Source organism: Boleophthalmus pectinirostris, unplaced genomic scaffold, assembly GCF_026225935.1.
Source record: "Boleophthalmus pectinirostris isolate CB_2022bp ecotype Guang Dong unplaced genomic scaffold, ASM2622593v1 HiC_scaffold_2, whole genome shotgun sequence".
Classification (NCBI taxonomy): domain Eukaryota; kingdom Metazoa; phylum Chordata; class Actinopteri; order Gobiiformes; family Gobiidae; genus Boleophthalmus; species Boleophthalmus pectinirostris.
Window position 1 is genome coordinate 18,496,947 of NW_026571152.1, and position 18,625 is coordinate 18,515,571.

At 37.4% G+C, this 18,625-nt stretch overlaps 1 protein-coding gene across 1 annotated transcript; it reads right to left on the reverse strand.

Moving 5' to 3' along the window:
- Positions 1-4,182: 4,182 nt before the first annotated feature.
- Positions 4,183-17,044, reverse strand: LOC110166782 (fibulin-7-like). Its single transcript, XM_055155860.1, has 11 exons — positions 16,850-17,044; positions 16,686-16,766; positions 11,990-12,152; positions 9,762-9,810; positions 9,405-9,459; positions 8,697-8,856; positions 8,058-8,228; positions 7,137-7,409; positions 6,566-6,703; positions 6,306-6,441; positions 4,183-4,543 (listed from the first exon to the last, which is right to left on the reverse strand). Exons 1-11 carry the CDS (start codon positions 17,042-17,044, stop codon positions 4,183-4,185), a joined length of 1,782 nt encoding a protein of 593 aa, XP_055011835.1.
- Between the last annotated feature and the right edge of the window lie 1,581 nt (positions 17,045-18,625).

The window sequence follows — 18,625 nt, forward strand, 5'->3', positions numbered from 1 at the left end:
TGACAATAATTTGAGCCAATGCCTTGGACTACACCCAGACCAGGACCATACCAAGTCTACATCAGGACTAAAATGATCCTCCTAGACGTTAAAAAGTGCATTGTGTAGTCCCTGATGGCTGACGCACATTTTAGAACCGTAGTTGCATAGATAAGATTAGATCTCTTTATGCTGTTCAGTTTATTGCTATTTACATATTTGATCAAAATTAAAAAAGGAATGCTTTCTGATACATTCAATTTGGTTAATTTTAGTGTTTCAAGCTTCAATGGCATATTTAACATACTACTGAAGCAGGCGTGATTCTGCCCTGTCTCCAAATAGGTCACCTGTCTATCATCCCTCTGTGATGTTCTCTGGATGTATGTACAGATGAGTCACACTGAATGAGTAGGCACATTATAACTCTCCATTTGGTCACTGTCAGTGGTGGATGAAGTACTCAATTGTGTTACTTAAGTAAAAGTACAGACACTGGGCCAAAAGATTACTCAAGAAAAAGTATCACATGAAAAAACTGACTTAAGTAAAATTATTAAAGTATTTGTTTAAAATGTACTTAAAGAGTAAAAAGTAGTTTGCAGAGATTTTTTAGAACAATGAAAGCATCAAATGTAGTGATTTCTTAATTTTTCTACCAGTTTTTGTGTATTTGTGTATTTGGTTTGCTTAACAAAAGGAAGTTAACTCAGCCATTTCAGCTGGTTACTGACCAAAAAGAAAAGTATTTTTAACTTTTCAATCCAGATCTAAATTTTAGTGGAGCAGAAAGTAGAGATACCTGTATGGATACATGCGCTAACTGAGAGAACATCTATTCAAGACCTTAACCTGAAATTAACTATTATTAACTGCTATTATCTATACTCTCAACATATGTGGAGAAAGGGTCCATGTAAGCAACTTAATTCAAGTTTTCCATGGTTTACCATGATAGCCTGTTGTTAATTGTCTTAATTAAGTTGCTCCTTCAGGATAATATGTCCTTCCCCCAAGATATGTTGTCCCCTCGAGATAATATAAGTGTATATATTTTTTAATTTAATAATTATTATAATATATAATTATAATAATTATTATTTTCATTTCCAGGTCTGTAATAAATTAACCATTAAGATTCATAAATGCTGAACCTGATCATTTATAGCCTACAAGTCAGTATAGTCATTATAATTAGAATATGAACTGCACATGTCCATTAAACAGCATTTGAATTTTACAGTGTAATCTGAAAACAGTAAAAAGCCAATGTGGACTTACTTTCTCTCTTCTCTCTCATCCTTTTGCTACTAGCTAAAGAATTTGCTACCATATAAAATAACCTCAGATGGCTTTACAACTTTAGTGAATTAAACTCAAACAGTCAAACCACGACAAGACATTCCCATGTTAAAAACATCAGTTACAATCAGAGCTCTATTCCATAATATGTACTCAACTGTCTTTGAAGAGTTTTTAAATGAAATTATACTTAAAGGGCCTATGTTATGCAACACTGGCTCTTATGAGCTTTTAGCCATGTTATAATGTTGTTACCTTATCAAAAACATACCTGGAGTTGTATTTTGTTTCATTCACACATTTCAGTAATCCTTTATTATTAGTCTCCAAAGCTCAAAATGCTCTGTTCCACATTGTGATGTCATGAAGTAAACAATTACTGTTTACCTTAATTTCAATAAAGACTGGCAATTCCAGGGCTGAAATTATCCAAATGATTCTAGTGAAGGTATATGAATTTAAAAACACAGTGGGGCATTGTATTACCACATGACATCACAAGGTGGAAGAGAGTGTTTTCTGTTTGAGAACTAAGCCTAAATATACAGCCTCTGTGTGTTAAACATGTGTGAATGAAACAAAACACAACTCCAGGTATGTTTGTGATGATGAAACTACATTAATAAATAAATAAAAAACACTAATATGGGCCCTTTAACAGAATTGTTTTCAGACACATACTATTCATTTACATACTTCAGTAATATACTTGACAATGTACTCTTGCCACTGTGAAAAAAGCTTTATTTTTTGGCAATACAATATGATCTGACTTAATTTTTGCTCCTTTACCCTTTTCTTCTCATAGCGCTTATAAGTCCATGTGATCCGCTGCCTGTTTAAACCTGGTGAGTTTGTGTTCTTTGGTGTGGGAACATTCTGGTCCAGATCCCCCGTCTGTCTGCGTGGTCCCTGTTTAGTCCCACTATAGAGCGGCTCACAGACCAGTGTGAGATTCTTGAGTCCAAAACAAGGCCTCCGCACTGCCCCCCTTTAAACTAGATTTACACGTGGTCAGTGGACTTTAGCAGAAAACAGAGGAGGACTGCATATAGACAGGTAGGTATGTTTATTTAAAACCAGACATGTAGCCAAAAATAAGAAATTACATCAAATATCAAAAAGTAATACAAAACTGCAAGTAAAAATACTGTAGGCCCATATGAATGCACTGGGATACAAGAACAGTAAATAGATACATGGGTAATGCAAAAGCATACAAAAGTTTCAAATTTAACTATAATAATTCAACAAAGCACACTAAATAAGGAAAAATAAATACAATTTTAAAGTTGCTCTTCGTAACTCTTTGCTTTGTCGGGAATGTTCCACAATATTGCATCTCCATGGATACAAGTAGGTGATACAATCAGGCCAACTAGTTTAGATCTAGATGGAGAGACAACTACACTCAAAGCAAAAGTGTGTGTTTATCAAGGTATTTTTGAGTAATAAAAACACCTGTAATTGAATAAATGCTAACAAGAGACGATAATGTAGGTGGCAGTCAACCACAAAAGTTACAGAGTGCACCTTTAAAAAGAACATAAACATACATATAAATACGGTAAAAAGAATCAGATTCAAATATGAAGTAAAAAAAAATTCTATTATATTCTTGGGTGTATAAAATTATATGGATACTATTAATGACCAATAACAGCACAGTGGTTAGACACACAGGTCATTATGAAACATTTTACCCCATTATGTTTTTTTTTTTTTAGTAATAAGACTGTAAAAATGTTATGTAATGCATATCTATCCATAAAACTAATACCTAAGTACTAACTCAAAATACCCTAAATAAACCAAAAAGATCCTCATCATTCCCACACTAACATTTTCTCCCACAGCCTTCTTCACCTCCTCAGAATCTGCCCCTTGACCTCAGAGGTCAGGGTCAAAGGTCAGTGGTGCTAGACAACATGACTGTTCTCCTCTTACAGACCACTGCTGTCTCTCTTTGTACCTGCATTAAACCACAAACACACACACACACACACACACACACACAATAATTCAGTCCATGTAAGGGCGCTTTCCCATTAATGTGACAATGACTCATTACTAGACTATTGATTTTTAATAGAGTTTGAGGATGGGCTGTACATGTCAAGCATAATTGCCAAATCCAAAAAGTCCACAATATTGGCTCAAACAATGGTTCCTTTTTTTCAATAAAATTCTTCTTGTATAAAAAAAATATTAAAAAGTAGACCTTGACTCAAAAAAGGTTGAAAAACACTGTTTTGAAGAGCTCACAAATACATACTAACTTGTAGTTTTTATTTAAAAAATATATATTTGAAACTAAGGGTGTCAATGTTGAACAGTATAATCATAAAAAAACAAGTTGCTTTAAATATCGAGATACATTTAGAAACAAAAGTAAGTGATTCTGACACAAAAGTAAACAATAAGTGTTGACTTTATGTCACATTAACGTGACTTTTTATTCTAAAAGTTTGATTTTCATAAAGCTGTTCACATAACTGAGCAATGCTAATCTGACAGTGAGATTGAAGGTTAATTATTTATTTTGTAATTAGATTTTTTTTTTTTTAACCTTTTTGGCCATTGTGACACTTCAAATCTATTCAAACAAATGTAACAAACAAATATATATTACACCCCTAAAATGTACTATCAGAGTGAGCCTGTAGAGTCAGTACAGCTATATGCGATCCCTGAAGAATAGTTTTGTTTTGTGATTCATGTTTAGAATCTATGCTACTCCAAGAATGGACCCTACGTGTCTTTGCTCCAGGTCTGAATAGAGTTTGAAAGGATTAGAGCAGTAATTGTAACCACCATTAAAATTCGATTCATTGCACATCCCTCTCTCACACAAAACATGCTTAAAATGCCTTCCAAACCTTAATACTCTCCTCCCTCTCACTAGAACTCATACGGCGACACAAACAGTGTGACTTTGGTGAGGTACCGTCCCAGCAGCTCGCTCCTCTCCAGCTCACTCATCTCCACCTCAGCTTCCAGAGTGGCTGGGCCTGTGATTGGCTGGACCAGGAGCAGTGTGCCCGTCTGCCTACCTGATCTCTGTACACTGAAGTGGCCCCGACCCCTGCCCCCGCCCAGCCCAAACCGCAGAGTGTCACCTAGCACCCGTGCTGCAGACACCCGGAACAGCACCCGCGGGGCCGACAGGTTGGACACCAGAGACAGGAAGTGGAAGGAGATGGAGGAGGGGGCCTGGGCGCACGCTTTGTCCCCATACATGCACGGGTTCCTTTCACAGCGCCTGACAAAATGAGAGCATGGCATTACAGTTATTAGGATTATGAACATTATTATTATCTTCACACCAAATACTTTTACTAGAATAACTTTCTCATAAATCTTCAAAAGATCATTCTTTTACTACTGCTTGCTACGACTTGATAAATAATATCAATAAATAATAATAATAATAATAATAATTTTGGTTATTTTTCCTTCCATAAAATTTAATTAATCCATGAGGGAAATTATTTGGACACAATAGCTCAGCTCACACAATACAATATAATATAATAACAAAGGGTAAAAATATAAACAGTCATAATAAATTCAAAATAAGTAGTAAAAACAGCAGTGTCAAATGCTTATACTTATACCATTTTATATGTACAAGTAAAAATATAGTAAGTACAAAATATATCTAAGATATTGATACTTTGCAGCTGACGTCAACAACATTCCCTGTGAAGCTGTAAGCACAACTCTGTTAGAAGCTCTGTTACTCTGTTCTGACTTGGTTGGAAATATAATACACAATAAAAAGTCACACATAAGGATGAGTTGTTATACAGTTGTAAATCATCATGATCCTGGCACTTACACTTAAAATGATTTTTCTTGAGTTGCAGTTTTCCCAAACACTTTTAGTTGAGTTATTTCTTGGATCACTACTTTGTGCTTTTACTTGTCTTGAATAGAAACAGTACTTGACTTGTACTTGACTTGTACTTGTACTACTTGAGTAAAATTTTTGACTCCTTTATTCACTTCTACCAAGTTCACAACAGTATTTAATGAAGTACCACCAGTGAACTTGGTCACAGCATGGGGTATGGTAAATCTATTCATAGAAATCTACTTCTGTAACCACAATCATCATTCATATGTAATGGGTTCAATGTCTTGCTCAAGAACACAACAATACAGTAGTCACAGCTAGGATAAAACCACTAAACTTTGGGCTTGTGGGTGGCTCTACCACTGAGCCACTGCCACACACAGAACAACTTTGTGAAAGATCATATTTACATTTTTGTTTTGACATCCAATTGTTTTCTAATGACATAAATAGTAATTTCATGATGTCACTGCTGGATCCCAACACCACAGTGAATAAATCAACCTGCTATTTTGGTCCCTCTTACAATTGAACTGCTCTGGGATCACATTTAGAGCCAAGTCTCATTGTCCCATACTGGCCCGGTTTGAACTTGGGAGTCCTGTAATGATGGGTGCAGAGCGCAGAGGAGGTGCATCCTATTGTTTTTGGGTGTCGTCCTCTGAGCCATGTCCTTTAGAGACAGCAGGGCATTCAGGGCTAGTCTATTGTCCTGTTTTGTAAGCACGCCTCTTTCCGCCTCATCTGCAGTTTAATTGTGCGTCTAAAATGGCAGCTCTTTGTTAATCCCAAAGCTGGATAAATGACATCCTGTTATACTGGCGGTTGGCTTGTGCAAGAAGACAAGTTTGAAATGTGGTTATTATGTTATGTTTTAACTACAGTAAAAGCACTAAGAGGCCCGGGGTGGAGGAATCAGGAGATGTGTGAGTTACTTTGAGTCACTTTGTGCGCAATTCTTCAGAAGTTTAATTAATAATTTTATATAAGTGAAAGTGAAATGAGTCAGTGCAAATCTGGAGATAAAACTGAACACATTTCTATTTACTTTCATATTCAAGAAACAATATAAAAGAACAGAAACTTTGGTATAGATGAGTACCATCAGGTTCCTGTTACAGCCCGAGGTGAGCCCTTGTAGGGTATAGCACCTGTCTGTACTTACATAGGCGAGGTCTTGATGTAGGTTGCGTTCTTCATGTTAGGACACTCCACCCTGACACACTGGAACCCTCCGTAGGTGTTCACACAGACCTGCTCCGTGGTGCAGTTGTGCATCTGGGTTTCACACTCATCGATGTCTGCACAGAGAGATAGAGAGAGAGACAGAAACAGAGATAGAGACAGAGAGACAGAGGGTCAGTTTTACAGGTGTGGAGGTCTCAAAATGCACTCATATCTCAGATAATAGGAGTATATTTTGACCTGAGCAGCTGCGGCCATCTGCAGAGAGGTCATATCCGCGGGGACAGTAGCAATGGAAGCTCCCTGGGGTGTTGACGCACTGATGGATACAGAGGCGCCCGGGCTGGCCCAGTGGGAACAACAGGCATTCGTCTATGTCTGTAGAGAAGAAAACATATGCAGACCAACTTAATCAATATAGAGGCTTGAAAAAGTAAGATAAATGTAAAATTAAGATACTGTTTAAACAACCTGGGAGGCGAAAGTGCAAGCCAGTTTTTCACACCCAGTACCATCTAAGAAAATATATACCGGTATTGCCTTCAGAGTACCACCAGATCTAAACCAGATCTAGAACAAGACTAAACTAAATCAAAACCAGGTCTAATCCAGGACTACATTACTAATTACTGACTAAAGTGAAAATTCAATGTGATCACAACAAGCTCACACACCACTGGTCTAGATTCATTGTGTTGTAGTACAAAAAAAACCCCAAGATCTACAACATCTACAAATCCAGCTGACAACACCGAGCATGTTTGTACATATTTGATAACATATTTAACATATTTAAAAGGCTGCTCCTTACCTGTACAGATATTATTGTCCCGGCCTGAAATAGTGAACCCCACATCACACGTGCACCGAGTGGAGCCCAAAAAGTGAGTGCAGTGAGATGGGCGGACAGAGGAGGGGGCTGGTGAGGTGGAGGAGGACAAGAGAGGTGAGGGAGATACCACAGATGATGAAGATGATGATGGGGAGGATTTTGAAGATGAGGAGAGAGCAGCCGACATGGGCAGAGAGGAAGCGGAGGCCCCAGACGAGAAGAACGGGAGGGAGAGAGAGCTGGAGTTAAAACCTGTGGAAATGAAAGAGAAGATTTTATTTTCTGTTGCAGTCTGTTCTGAAAATCTGTATTCAAGAAAATTACAGCTACTTCAAAATAATTATAAACCTACAAAATGTGTTACTATTATTCTACTTATGAATAATACAGTTTATTTATTTACTTCAGACAGTATATTATGAAAACAGATATTTGTGATGAAACCTAAAATGATGAGGAGCCCCTGTGGCATTGAAGGATGGGTCAAATACTGAGGACAAATTTTCCTGATGGTACAATAAAATGTTTCTTAAGCTCATCCTTAAATTAAGTCTGAGTAATATTACCTGTACATCCTGAACTGATCAGGAGAAATTGTTGGATGAAAACCATACGGAAATAGCTGCCATAACTATCAGAGCAACAGCATACATGGATCAAAGTAAAAAAAAATACAAACAAAAAACAAACAAAAAAACACTTGTGACTATCCCAGACAGTAGTTTCTCTATCATGATTCAACATCAGACTGACAGAAGGGAAAATATGGACGGGGCTAACAGTTCAATGAGAAAAATCTTCACTCATGTTTCTAAATTGGATACAAACTGACCTGGCCCGTTCTCCACTGCCTGCCCAGTACCCATGTCTGTTGTATTGTGTCTGTTTCACTAGACTCACGTTGGCACATAGGCTGCTGCCCGCTCCACTTGAGGCTCTCCTGGCAGACCCTGGTGCGGGGTCCGATCAGCTCATACCCAGGTTTACAGATGAAGTGGACCTCATGGCCCACCCCAAACACCCGGCCCAGTCTGCGCCCATGAGCGGGGGGGTCGGGCTTAGGGCACGTCCCTGCAGGACACAAGACAGAGAGGGGATCAAGGTAATACAGTGCACTGTTAATTCAAAAGAAGTCAGGATTCAGGTTTTGAAACTAATTCTGTTAGTTTAGCAACATGTGACCATGTTTGGATGTTAGATAAGACAACTGAATAAACTAACAGGATAGGACTAAACCAGGACTGGAACCAGACCAAATCAAGTCTACATCCGAATTAGGCTAAAATCAGAATCAAACTGGTACAAGTGTAAACGCCCTAAGAAGCAAGCACTGAAACCACGTTATCACTTGTCACAAGTAGCTCTCAAGCATTCTAAACACTAATTAAGTGATTAATTAATTGATTATGCTTTTGAATGTCCTTTTGAATACCTGTGCGACAGGTATTCTACACTGAACATAAAACCATTAGGGACCACAATATTTTAAAGTTGAAACAAGTCCAGCTATAATATTTCAGACAGTATTTGGCTGCTCACAGTTCTTCCCGGCTCTGAAGAAGGCCATGGTGCTGTTGTGGAGCACACTGAGCTTCTTCTTGAGGGCTCTCAAGCCCTGCTGGTACGAAGTCTCCTGCACCGCCAACATTTTTTGCACCTGACGCACAGAGTTCAGCAGGTCCTGGGTCGAAGAGCACTCCTGAGGACACAAAGACAACAAACCATGGAGTTTGATTTAGTTTATAGTGATGCAAACTAGAAATGTACAGTATCTAATTGCATTTTTATATGTATTGCAGTTACATTTGCAAATTATGTTTTACAATGAAAACCAGACTTGACATGTTTGTAGAGGTTTAAATGACAGGGTTGGCACATTGTTAAGATATTTTTTTTGCAGATGAAATTATAGTGTATTAATAACTGAAGTATTTATAGTATAATTGTGACTCTTAAAATGCCATTCTGATCCAATTGTGATAAAATTTGCAGCTCTACACTCCACATACTGTGCTGCTTTAACCCCACTGGCCTCAGATAACCTCCAGCCTCTACATGTGGCACTATACTGTATGCATGATGCCAAAACAATGTGCCCATTTTAGCTATGCTTGAGTCTGCCTGAGAAACCCACACAGACAGAGAGAGAGAGAGAGACAGAGAGACAGAGGGAGCGAGAGATGAGGGAGAAAAAGGGGAGGTGGTTGATATTGGCCGAACATTAGTGCAGGGTAAAACGAGGCAGACATGATGATGGGTTGTTCTGGTCCAGTCCATTTCAAGCTGGTAGTTTAGACTGAGTCTGAACACAATTTTAAGGGAAAGTTTCATATTTGTGGTGGCAAATTGATTCTTTTTTTGCAATTAGTAAAATAAATGTTGAGAAATAGCATTCTCAGCATCACCAGTCTAAACTGCATATCATTTAAAGGTGCATTATGTAACCTTTCTGAGTAGTTCTTGCTTTGCTTGGAATGTTCCACAGTATAGCATTAAAATCTATCTCACATTTGTTCAATTACGGGTGTTTTTATTGCTCAAATAGAATTAAAAACTTTTTTTTTATTTTTACTGTAAACAGGCTAATCCCTCCACAGATCTGACCTGTAAATTGGCTTGGTGGCCTCATCTACTCGCCTCCACAGTGATGGACCTTAAGCAGGCATAAAATTTGCAAAAGTTGTAAGACTTTAAGGGGGGTTTATCGGTGTGTCTATCCACATGAAACAAAAACTGACACAAAGTTCAACATCTTTTCTATGTGATTATTTTATGTATTTTAGTAGATGATTTATTGTGGACGTCCTACTTGAAACTTGTCATCTTTGTAATCTTAATTAAGGCCGATAAACACACTTTAGACGCTATACAGCTATACAGCTCAGGCTCAGGCTGAGCACAAACCATGCCCTCACATTACCTACAGGCTCTTCACACGTCCATAGTGTTCAGACATACAGACTCCACAGCAGCTTATTGGCACTTTTAACATTTCTTTTGACCTTTTATGCCTTACAATCTTTTTTTTTTTTTTTTTTTTTAAGGCATAAGGATGTGAATTATATAATGATAATCTCTTAAAATTATAATAATACTACATAATAACACGTAATGAAACCTATAAACCTATTTGGAAAATTGTGGGCCTTTATTAAAGGTGCTCGATGTAACATTTCAGGTGGAGGGTCTACCATATGCTTGTCTCCATAAAGATGCATATCCTGTGGCTGACATGTCCCACAATATGGCATTAATCATATCTATCTACATGGAAGCAAAAAATTGCACCACATTTGGGCAGGTTACTTCAGATCTGCGGAGGCGATTCCGCTCAATTGTAATTCAAAATAAATAAATAAATAAATTAATTAATTAATTAATTAAAAAACTTAAAAATTAGGCCTACACAGTGCGCATTTAAAATGATAGATCTATCTCTATAGACCTACGTTGTTTCCATTTATTTATTTATTTTTTAAATTTTTTTTTTATTTTTGAAAATTTACATTTTTAAATTAATCATTTATTGATAGGTGGCTGATTAATATTCTTACCTGAGCCGAAATCGATGACATATGATGAAGACACAGGACCAGAAAAAACGCGCAAACAGTCTTCATTTTGCGCAAGGCTCTCTGTCCAGTGAACCAACCTGTCAGCTCCTCTCCCCTGCCCAGACTGAGCCATCTCCTGTCCGCTCGTGTCTTTTCGAGCGCACTTGCCAAATTTCTCCCTCCTCCTCTCTTCCTCTCTCCTCCTTTCTTTTCTTGTTCTTTGTCCCGCATCTCGAAATAAACTTTTACTTTTTTGAGCCGTCAGCATTGCCACAAATAACTACAGCAAATTAAAAGTCAGCTGCCAAAGAACCGTGCGTCTTCTAATCAGGGCGAACAAAGCCGACGACATTTTGAAATTCCATCGCTCCAAAAGAGTCCTGGTATGCATCTCGTGATTCAATTATAACGTGGCTGTAAACTACTAGTTTTGGAAACCAGCGCCATCATGTTGTGGTGAAAAGTCGTGTGGCCCCTAAAATGACAGGGCAGCCGACATTTTCCCCGCGCTCTCCCCGGATCACCCCCCAATCCGCCTGCAGGACTGTGTCAAGTAAGTTGGCAAAGTTATTTGAGTGCATATGGTTTTGTTTTGTTTTGTTTTGTTTAAATTATTATTATTACGTAGTTTGGTGGGATAATACTCGTGATAAATCATAATTTTACACCAGGCAAGTGGCAGTTTGGAAAAAATGGTCGAAAATTACAAGAAGTGGCGTTGAGGTTTTAAACAAATTGATGACATAGAGATAAGACATAAGTCAGATGAATTTTACTCACAAGCAGCAAATTTTTTCCTGTAGTTAAAACATGACTTTAAACGTGCACTTAGTAACTTTTCAGGTGGAGTGTTGGTCTCCATGGAGATGGTATTTCTTCACCTGGAATAAAGTATGGCATTAAATTTAAATTCCAAAGTACAGCTTTAAATTTATCTACCTTTATGAAACAAACAATAAATGCTATCAAGCCAAGTTACAGATAGTCGATAGTAAGAATGTATGTTTTGTGTAGATATTTCTGGCTGCAGTCAAACATAATTTTAATGTCTTACTGTGGAACATTCTGGTTCAAGCAATAACATCTCTATGGATGTAAGCAGAGCAGGTTGTGGACTTCCAAGCAGAAAAGTTGCATTGTGGCACTTTAACAAAATAAAGACTGTTATTTGTTAAGTTATAGCTGTGGTGAGGGGTTGAGTGACTAGTGCTTCACAGTAAAAAAGTTCTCAGTTTGATTCCTGTGTTGCCCGGGCCTTTCTGGAGTTTACATGTTTACCTCTGGGTGGGTTTCCTCCGGGGACTCCAGTTGAACCCAAATCATCGTCATAGGCATCCTCCAGCAAAGGTTGTCCTGACAAAGCCAAGCAACAAGATGGGTTGTCTTGAGGAAGTGGCCCAGCAGTATTGAAGGATGGGTCAAAGGCAGAGGTCAAATTTTCCTTAGGGGACAATGAAGCGTACCTGAACTATTGTACAGCACTTTTATTGCTATAGGTAACAGGTATGGAATTACCTCTACTTTTATCTTACATCTGCCTATGCCCAACCAGCAAATTTTAAACTTAACTAGAGAAAAGTCTAATTGTCATATGCACCTTAGTAATTACACCAAAATGTCATAGGCCTATAGGATTATATAAGGCATGCTAATGGTAGACTGTAAACTCTATAGGAATGTTACAGCTGTGTTTGGTTTCTAAAGAGTGGATTACAGAGATGTTTTATTTTGGAAAGACCTGAGTCAAGAGTTTCCTCAGATTTGAAATGGGGTAATATGTACGTATGTAAGCCGTAAAACACACTCACCCAGCGACATATTCCCAAACTATTCATTTCAGATGCATAAAACATGAAAACCACTCTCTCAGGAGCATGGGAATTTCTCATAAAACGTGAAACAAATTGTCACTTTTGGCATTAAAGGGAAGGAATTATCCAAGTGGTAATCAGGCCTAATTTTTGTGGTACTGTAGATCTTATTGTCACCTTTTAGGCTATACAATTTTATATCACCTTACTGTATGGGGCAGGCTACCGACAGAATTTGTCAAACATCCTCAACATTTAAACAGTTAAAACACACACGGATACCGGCACCATTTTAGTTAAAAGAGCAGCACCCTATACATTTTTTGGCAAGGGGTCTGCCACCTGCTTGTCTCCATGGAGCTGTTATTGTGTTGCATGAACTTTCCCCACAATGTGAATCTTAATATATCTTTTTCTTGCATTTATTTTCAATTACAGTTTTTTTTTACATCATAAAATACAGTGAAAAACATTCATATTGTGATAATTCTCACCTCTCCACAGATTTCACCTGTAATTTAGCCTGGCTACATCACTAGCTTAATGCCACTGTGTAGAAACTATAGGCAAAAAAAAAAAAAAAAAAGAAATACATAGTGCACTTTAAGATTTAACAAAAACAAACAAAGAAAACAGCATGGCACGGTGGCTGAGTGGCTAGTGGCCAATCCACAGGTTGCCCAGGCCTTTCTGTGTGGAGTTTGCATGTTTCTCCCTGTGTCTGGATGGGTTTTCTCTGGGTGCTCTGGTTTCCTCCCATCAACCCCAAACATGCTACAGTTCTCCAAGAACAGTTGATAGTCAAGGTCAGTCAAATACAACCAATGAACCTCCCCAGGGACTACAGGTGGAAATAAGCATTGATGTACAGTGCATCTCTCCTGTTAAGGTTAATGCAAAAATTGTGCCCTGTCTCAAAAAAAATAATAAAATTTTTCACAATACAACAATTATAGCCAAATAGCGTGCTGAGAACTAAAAACATTACTTCCTCTGAATCTCATCAAATAGGCTAGTTACCAAGTTTCACCACAGTACATCTCTTGTCCACTAGAGGGAGCCATTCTTTTGTAAATGTTTACACACATCTTTTCCAAACAGACTTCTCCAGTTCAAAGCAGGAGCTACATTCCTCTAATCTGCACAAAAGATTTGTTTTAGTAGTGATCAATAACCTTATAATTTCAGAACTATTTTTACAATGCCACCACAAACTCCCAGATGTTTCTTTTTGCTAAAACAAAATCACTTGGCTCTCATTTATGTCCATATAATTATCCCTGCACTGCTTATGTTTTGAATCCCCCAAGGCAGAAATGGATAACGCATGTATTTACTTGCCAAAATCATAATGAATAATGTCTAAATTACAATGTATGGTTGTGACAGGTTGTTTGACTGACCCTGCTCCCCAGACTGCAAAGCATTATGGGAGTAGTAGTCCATTTACACACCAGAAGTCACTCACTTGAAAAAAAAAAGTCTAAACAGGGACTAAACCAGATCTAGACATGAACTAAACCGGGTCTAAACCATATCTAAACCAGAACTAAACAGGAAAAAGCAAGTTTTTTACCAAGTCTAATCCAAAACTAAACCAGGAATAAACCCAGTCTAAACCAGGCCCAACACCAGGACTAAACCAGGACTAAACCAGTTCTGTGGTTGCCATAGTTGTGGTTGGTTGCACTTGCAGCCAACTGAGCATTTTTTATTTTAAATTTTTTTAAAACATTTTTTATTTTTTATAATTTTTGTCTTAATTTTCTTTTTTTAAACTTTGTTTACTGAACATTTTAACATTACCAGCCAAACAGAGTTCATTATATTGGATAATATTATTACAAGTATTACAGTATTACAAAAGACAGAAAGGGTCAACAGAAAGGAGAGAGTCTAATAAGGTTTCTGGAGGGCAATTTGGAAAATGAGGGAATAATTTTTTTACATAATCCCGGACTTGAAAAAAATTAAAAAGATGATGCTTTGGTAGGTGATATTTGACAAACAGTTGTTCAGTTTTTGTCTTCAATTTTTATCTTAATATTTTGAAACTTTGACCACCTAAAAAGTGCAGCATGCAAGGTTCAAAGGATGGAAGTTAAGGAATATTGGATTTGAGTAGTATCTATGGTGAGCCTGCATGAAGCAAGGTATGAGAACCATCTTGTTCTGAAATGCAACAGACTTTCCACACCAAATATGGCAGAAGACATTCCAGAGGAAACTCCTTGAGGGAATGGACCATCCCATCACCAACCAAAAGAACAGAGAGAGAGACAGAGAGCGAGAGAGGGAGAGAGAGAGAGAGAGAGAGAGAGAGAGAGAGAGAGAGAGAGAGAGAGAGAGAGACTTTCCTGTTGTGTATCTCTGGAGGCGGCTGTGATGCTACAGGATACACAGGGGGATACTTTTGTCCTGAATGTTGTTACTCACCTTGAACTGCCCTGACAGAATCTGATTATCCTACCTGTTGAGCTGTATTGAGATTTTTCTATTATTATTGTATTTTACTGTTCAGTATCCTTAAAATGTTCCACAGGAGCAAATAAAGTTAGTCTAATTCATCAGCCGGTTTCACTTTGTAGAAACTGTCTGATCTTTCAGCGTTAGAATTCGTTTGCTCGACGGTAGGCGGATACTTTTTTCATTTAACCAATTGCTGCTATTTGGTCGTGATGTATGTAATGTGAGGCTAACGGGGCTATCTGGTATATTAAGCTTTTACCTAATCCCGCAGGAAGAAGGACAATAACGTCTTTTCCCTTGATAAAATTAACCAAACATTCTCTTTGTTCCGGCTTAAAATCCTCGATCTCAGGAATTGTTGCCAACACAGAATGTATGGCTCTTCACTGATTGGTTGGTGCCTGAACTCTCACTTCCGGGGTTTTTGCAAACCATCTAGAGTATTCTGATTCCTGACCTAATCGCAGGAAAGAAGTTAAATTGAGTGGAGGCACTAGGTGGTGCCAGCCTGGCTAAAATAAAGTTATACTGATTAATAAACTAGGACTAAATCAGGACTAAACCAGGACAGATGCAGGTCCAAACCAGGGCTTAACCAAATCTAAAGAACGACTAAATTTGGTCTAAAACCACAAATAAACCACATCTAAACCATAGTCCAATCAAGAAATACAGGTCCAGAGGATGGCAAAACCAGGACTGGAAAAAACCTATAACTAGGACCACCAGGTCTAAAAAGGATTGCACAAGGTCCGATTACTTGGACTAAACCAGGTCTAAACCAAATCTAAACCAGATCTAAACCAGGACTTTAGGATTATTACAGGTCTATACTTAGTCTCCATTCTGTCTGTCCATGAGTCTTTAAACAGAGGTTAAATCGAAGATAACCAGGAGCTGCCCCCGAGGCTCCGCCCCTCCCTCCTCTCTCTTTCTTAATGAGAGGCGACAGCTTAAATGTAAATGAAAAGTGCTAATGAGTTTTGTAATTAGCACAGAGGTGTCCTCGCTCTCCCCCCTCCTCCCTCCTCCTCACATTGAGTGGACTGGTCCAAAATGATTAGACCTGGTTTAATCGCAGCATCTAAACCAAGCTCTGAGAGACGGCAGTCCCAGTCCACACAGGGAGTTGCCTATAGCAGTAAAAGGGGTTGAGAGATATAAAAAAGCGGTGTAAATATGAGGAAATTATGTAAATTCAAATTCAAGAAAATAAATTGTTCATCATGACTCTTTCTAAGAAAGTCAGTGAAGTTTCCAACTAAAGAATGAAGACATATTCTCTGTGAAATAGGTTTGCTGCGCTATAATGTAGACAAAGGTGAAAAGAGTTGCCAAAAATTTTACTCAAGTAAGAGTAACATTTCTTTAAAATTATATCACTTAAGAAGTACAAAGTAGAGGTCCAAGAAAATTATAATAGTAAAAGTGTTTTGGGAAACTACTCCTCAAGTCAGAGTAATTGTCAGGATATAACATTTGATTTATAATTAATAATTTAATGTAATTTTAAGAACAAAACATTAAATAATGCACAGAATCTGGTATTTTCAAAGGATAGAGCAAAAAGAAAATAAAAAAAACCAAACAAACAAAAAAAAAACAACAACAACTAAATAATATCTGAAGGAGCAGTGCAAGAAACACATGTTTAAAACATTTAGTAATGTCTTCTATCTGTCATGACCACATACTACAGAGGAACCATTGAGAACATCCTTTCCAGCTGCATCACTGTGTGGAGTGGAAGCTACACTGACCACGACAGGGGAACGCTGCACCACATAGTGAACACAGCCAGGAAGATCACTGGCACACCACTCTTCTCCCTGCAAGATATCTACACCACCCGCCTCACCCACAAAACCATCACAAAACTGAGTGATGCAAGCCACCCTGCACACAGTCTGTTCAGCTTGCCCTCCTGGTGAAGGTACAGAAGCCTCGATTCCTGCACCACCAGACTCACTGACAGCTTCATCCGCCAGGCTGTTAGGATGCTGAACTCTCCCTTCTCTAGCCACCAGGCTGCCAGGAAGCTAGGAATCTGCATCCCCCTAAAGAACAACTTTGGACTTTTCCTTTTATTTTATTATTATTTAATTTAGAAAACTGAGAGTGAGAACATAATTTCACATTTTCATATGTTCATATGGAAATTTGACAATAAACTTTTTGAATTGAATTGAACTGAATTGTCAAGGAGTACTATGGCATGCAGTCTGAAAAGTACTCTAAAAAGAGCAATTTATTAGAAAAAAAAAATCCTCATAGTGGTAACTAAGGACTACCCTTCTCTGTAAATATGTTTTGTTTGTTTTTTTGACTCTGGGAGTTGGGACTGCTACCATGCTACCATTTTTTGTGTTGTTGTTTGCACAATCACAATCACAGTGTAATGTAAGAACAAATTCTATAGAAAAATCATAATCAAAATTATTATTTATATACCAGTTGAAGTGACAGCAGGTTTTCATGTTAGAATGATGACTTAGTTGGTTAGGAGTTAGGAGTTTTAAAGTATAGTAGTTTTAAAGTAAGTGTAGTATTAGGACTTTTAAACTCGTAATATATATGCAATATTAATATGTGTGTGTGTATGTCTCTCTCTCTCTCTCTCTCTCTCTCTCTCTCTCTCTATATATATATATATATATATATATATATATATATATATATATATATATATATATATATATATATATATATATATATATATATATATATATATATATATATATTTTATTTTTTTTTACACAGAATGAAGTGTCTAATACCATTTTACCCACCCCCCTGTGTCTGTTACAACAATGGTACGACCCACAGTTTTCATTCCTCTTCTGTATCTCTCTCTCTCTCTCTCTCTCACTCTGCCTCCTCCTCTCCAGCCTTCACTCCTCTCTCTCTCCTCTCCTTCTCTCTCCTTCTCTCTTTTCTTTTCTTCTCTTCGGTTCAAACAATGACCCATTTTCGGAGCGACCTCCATCAGGACCGACGTGAGTACCATTTTAGGATTTTAGGCACAATTTTGCAATGAAGCAAACTAGATGGTACAAATATGCGGAAGCTATTGGGTATCTCTGAGTTTGATATATAGTTGATATGTCAATATATGAAGCTACTTAAAAAATATTAGAAAAAATAAAACTAGTGTGCCTTTATTGATTGTGTTGTCATGATATTTTTTGGCTAATTTCAGGAATAATTAACAGTTTAAGTCGGATAAAAATCTGGTAGACTGATGCTGCATTTTTGCTCATATACTTTAGAATTAAGTGGACTGAATTACTCTATTTCAAGTTAGATTCATTAATTTTTCAGGCAAAATACAGTGAAAATAATATAATTTTCTGACAAAATTCACAAATATGTAAAAAAATGCACAAGTTTGATTTCCCTTCATTGAGCAGATGTTTGAATGAATGATCAGTATGGTTATCAGGAAGCATGTTTTATACCATATACATATAATAATGTTCCCAAACTGATCCACAAATTACCTGGACTCATATAACATATTAATACTATTACAGACATCAATCCCAGTAACAAAGAGCAAATGAAAAAGTTTTTAAATAATATAGAAGTAATAAATATGGAAATAGGTTTAATACAAGTAAAATATGTGTATTTA

What these genes read in the sequence shown, in the direction of transcription:
- LOC110166782 (XM_055155860.1), bottom strand. Translation starts at nt 17,044, where the DNA reads ATGCAGATTCCTAGCTTCCTGGCAGCCTGGTGGCTAGAGAAGGGAGAG. An exon ending in CGGAGGAAACCCACCCAGAG is followed by an intron (nt 9,811 to 11,989) that starts GTAAACATGTAA and finishes TGCCTGCTTAAG; the next exon opens with GTCCATCACTGTGGAGGCGA. An exon ending in CCAGAACAACCCATCATCAT is followed by an intron (nt 8,857 to 9,404) that starts GTCTGCCTCGTT and finishes TTGTGTCCTCAG; the next exon opens with GAGTGCTCTTCGACCCAGGA.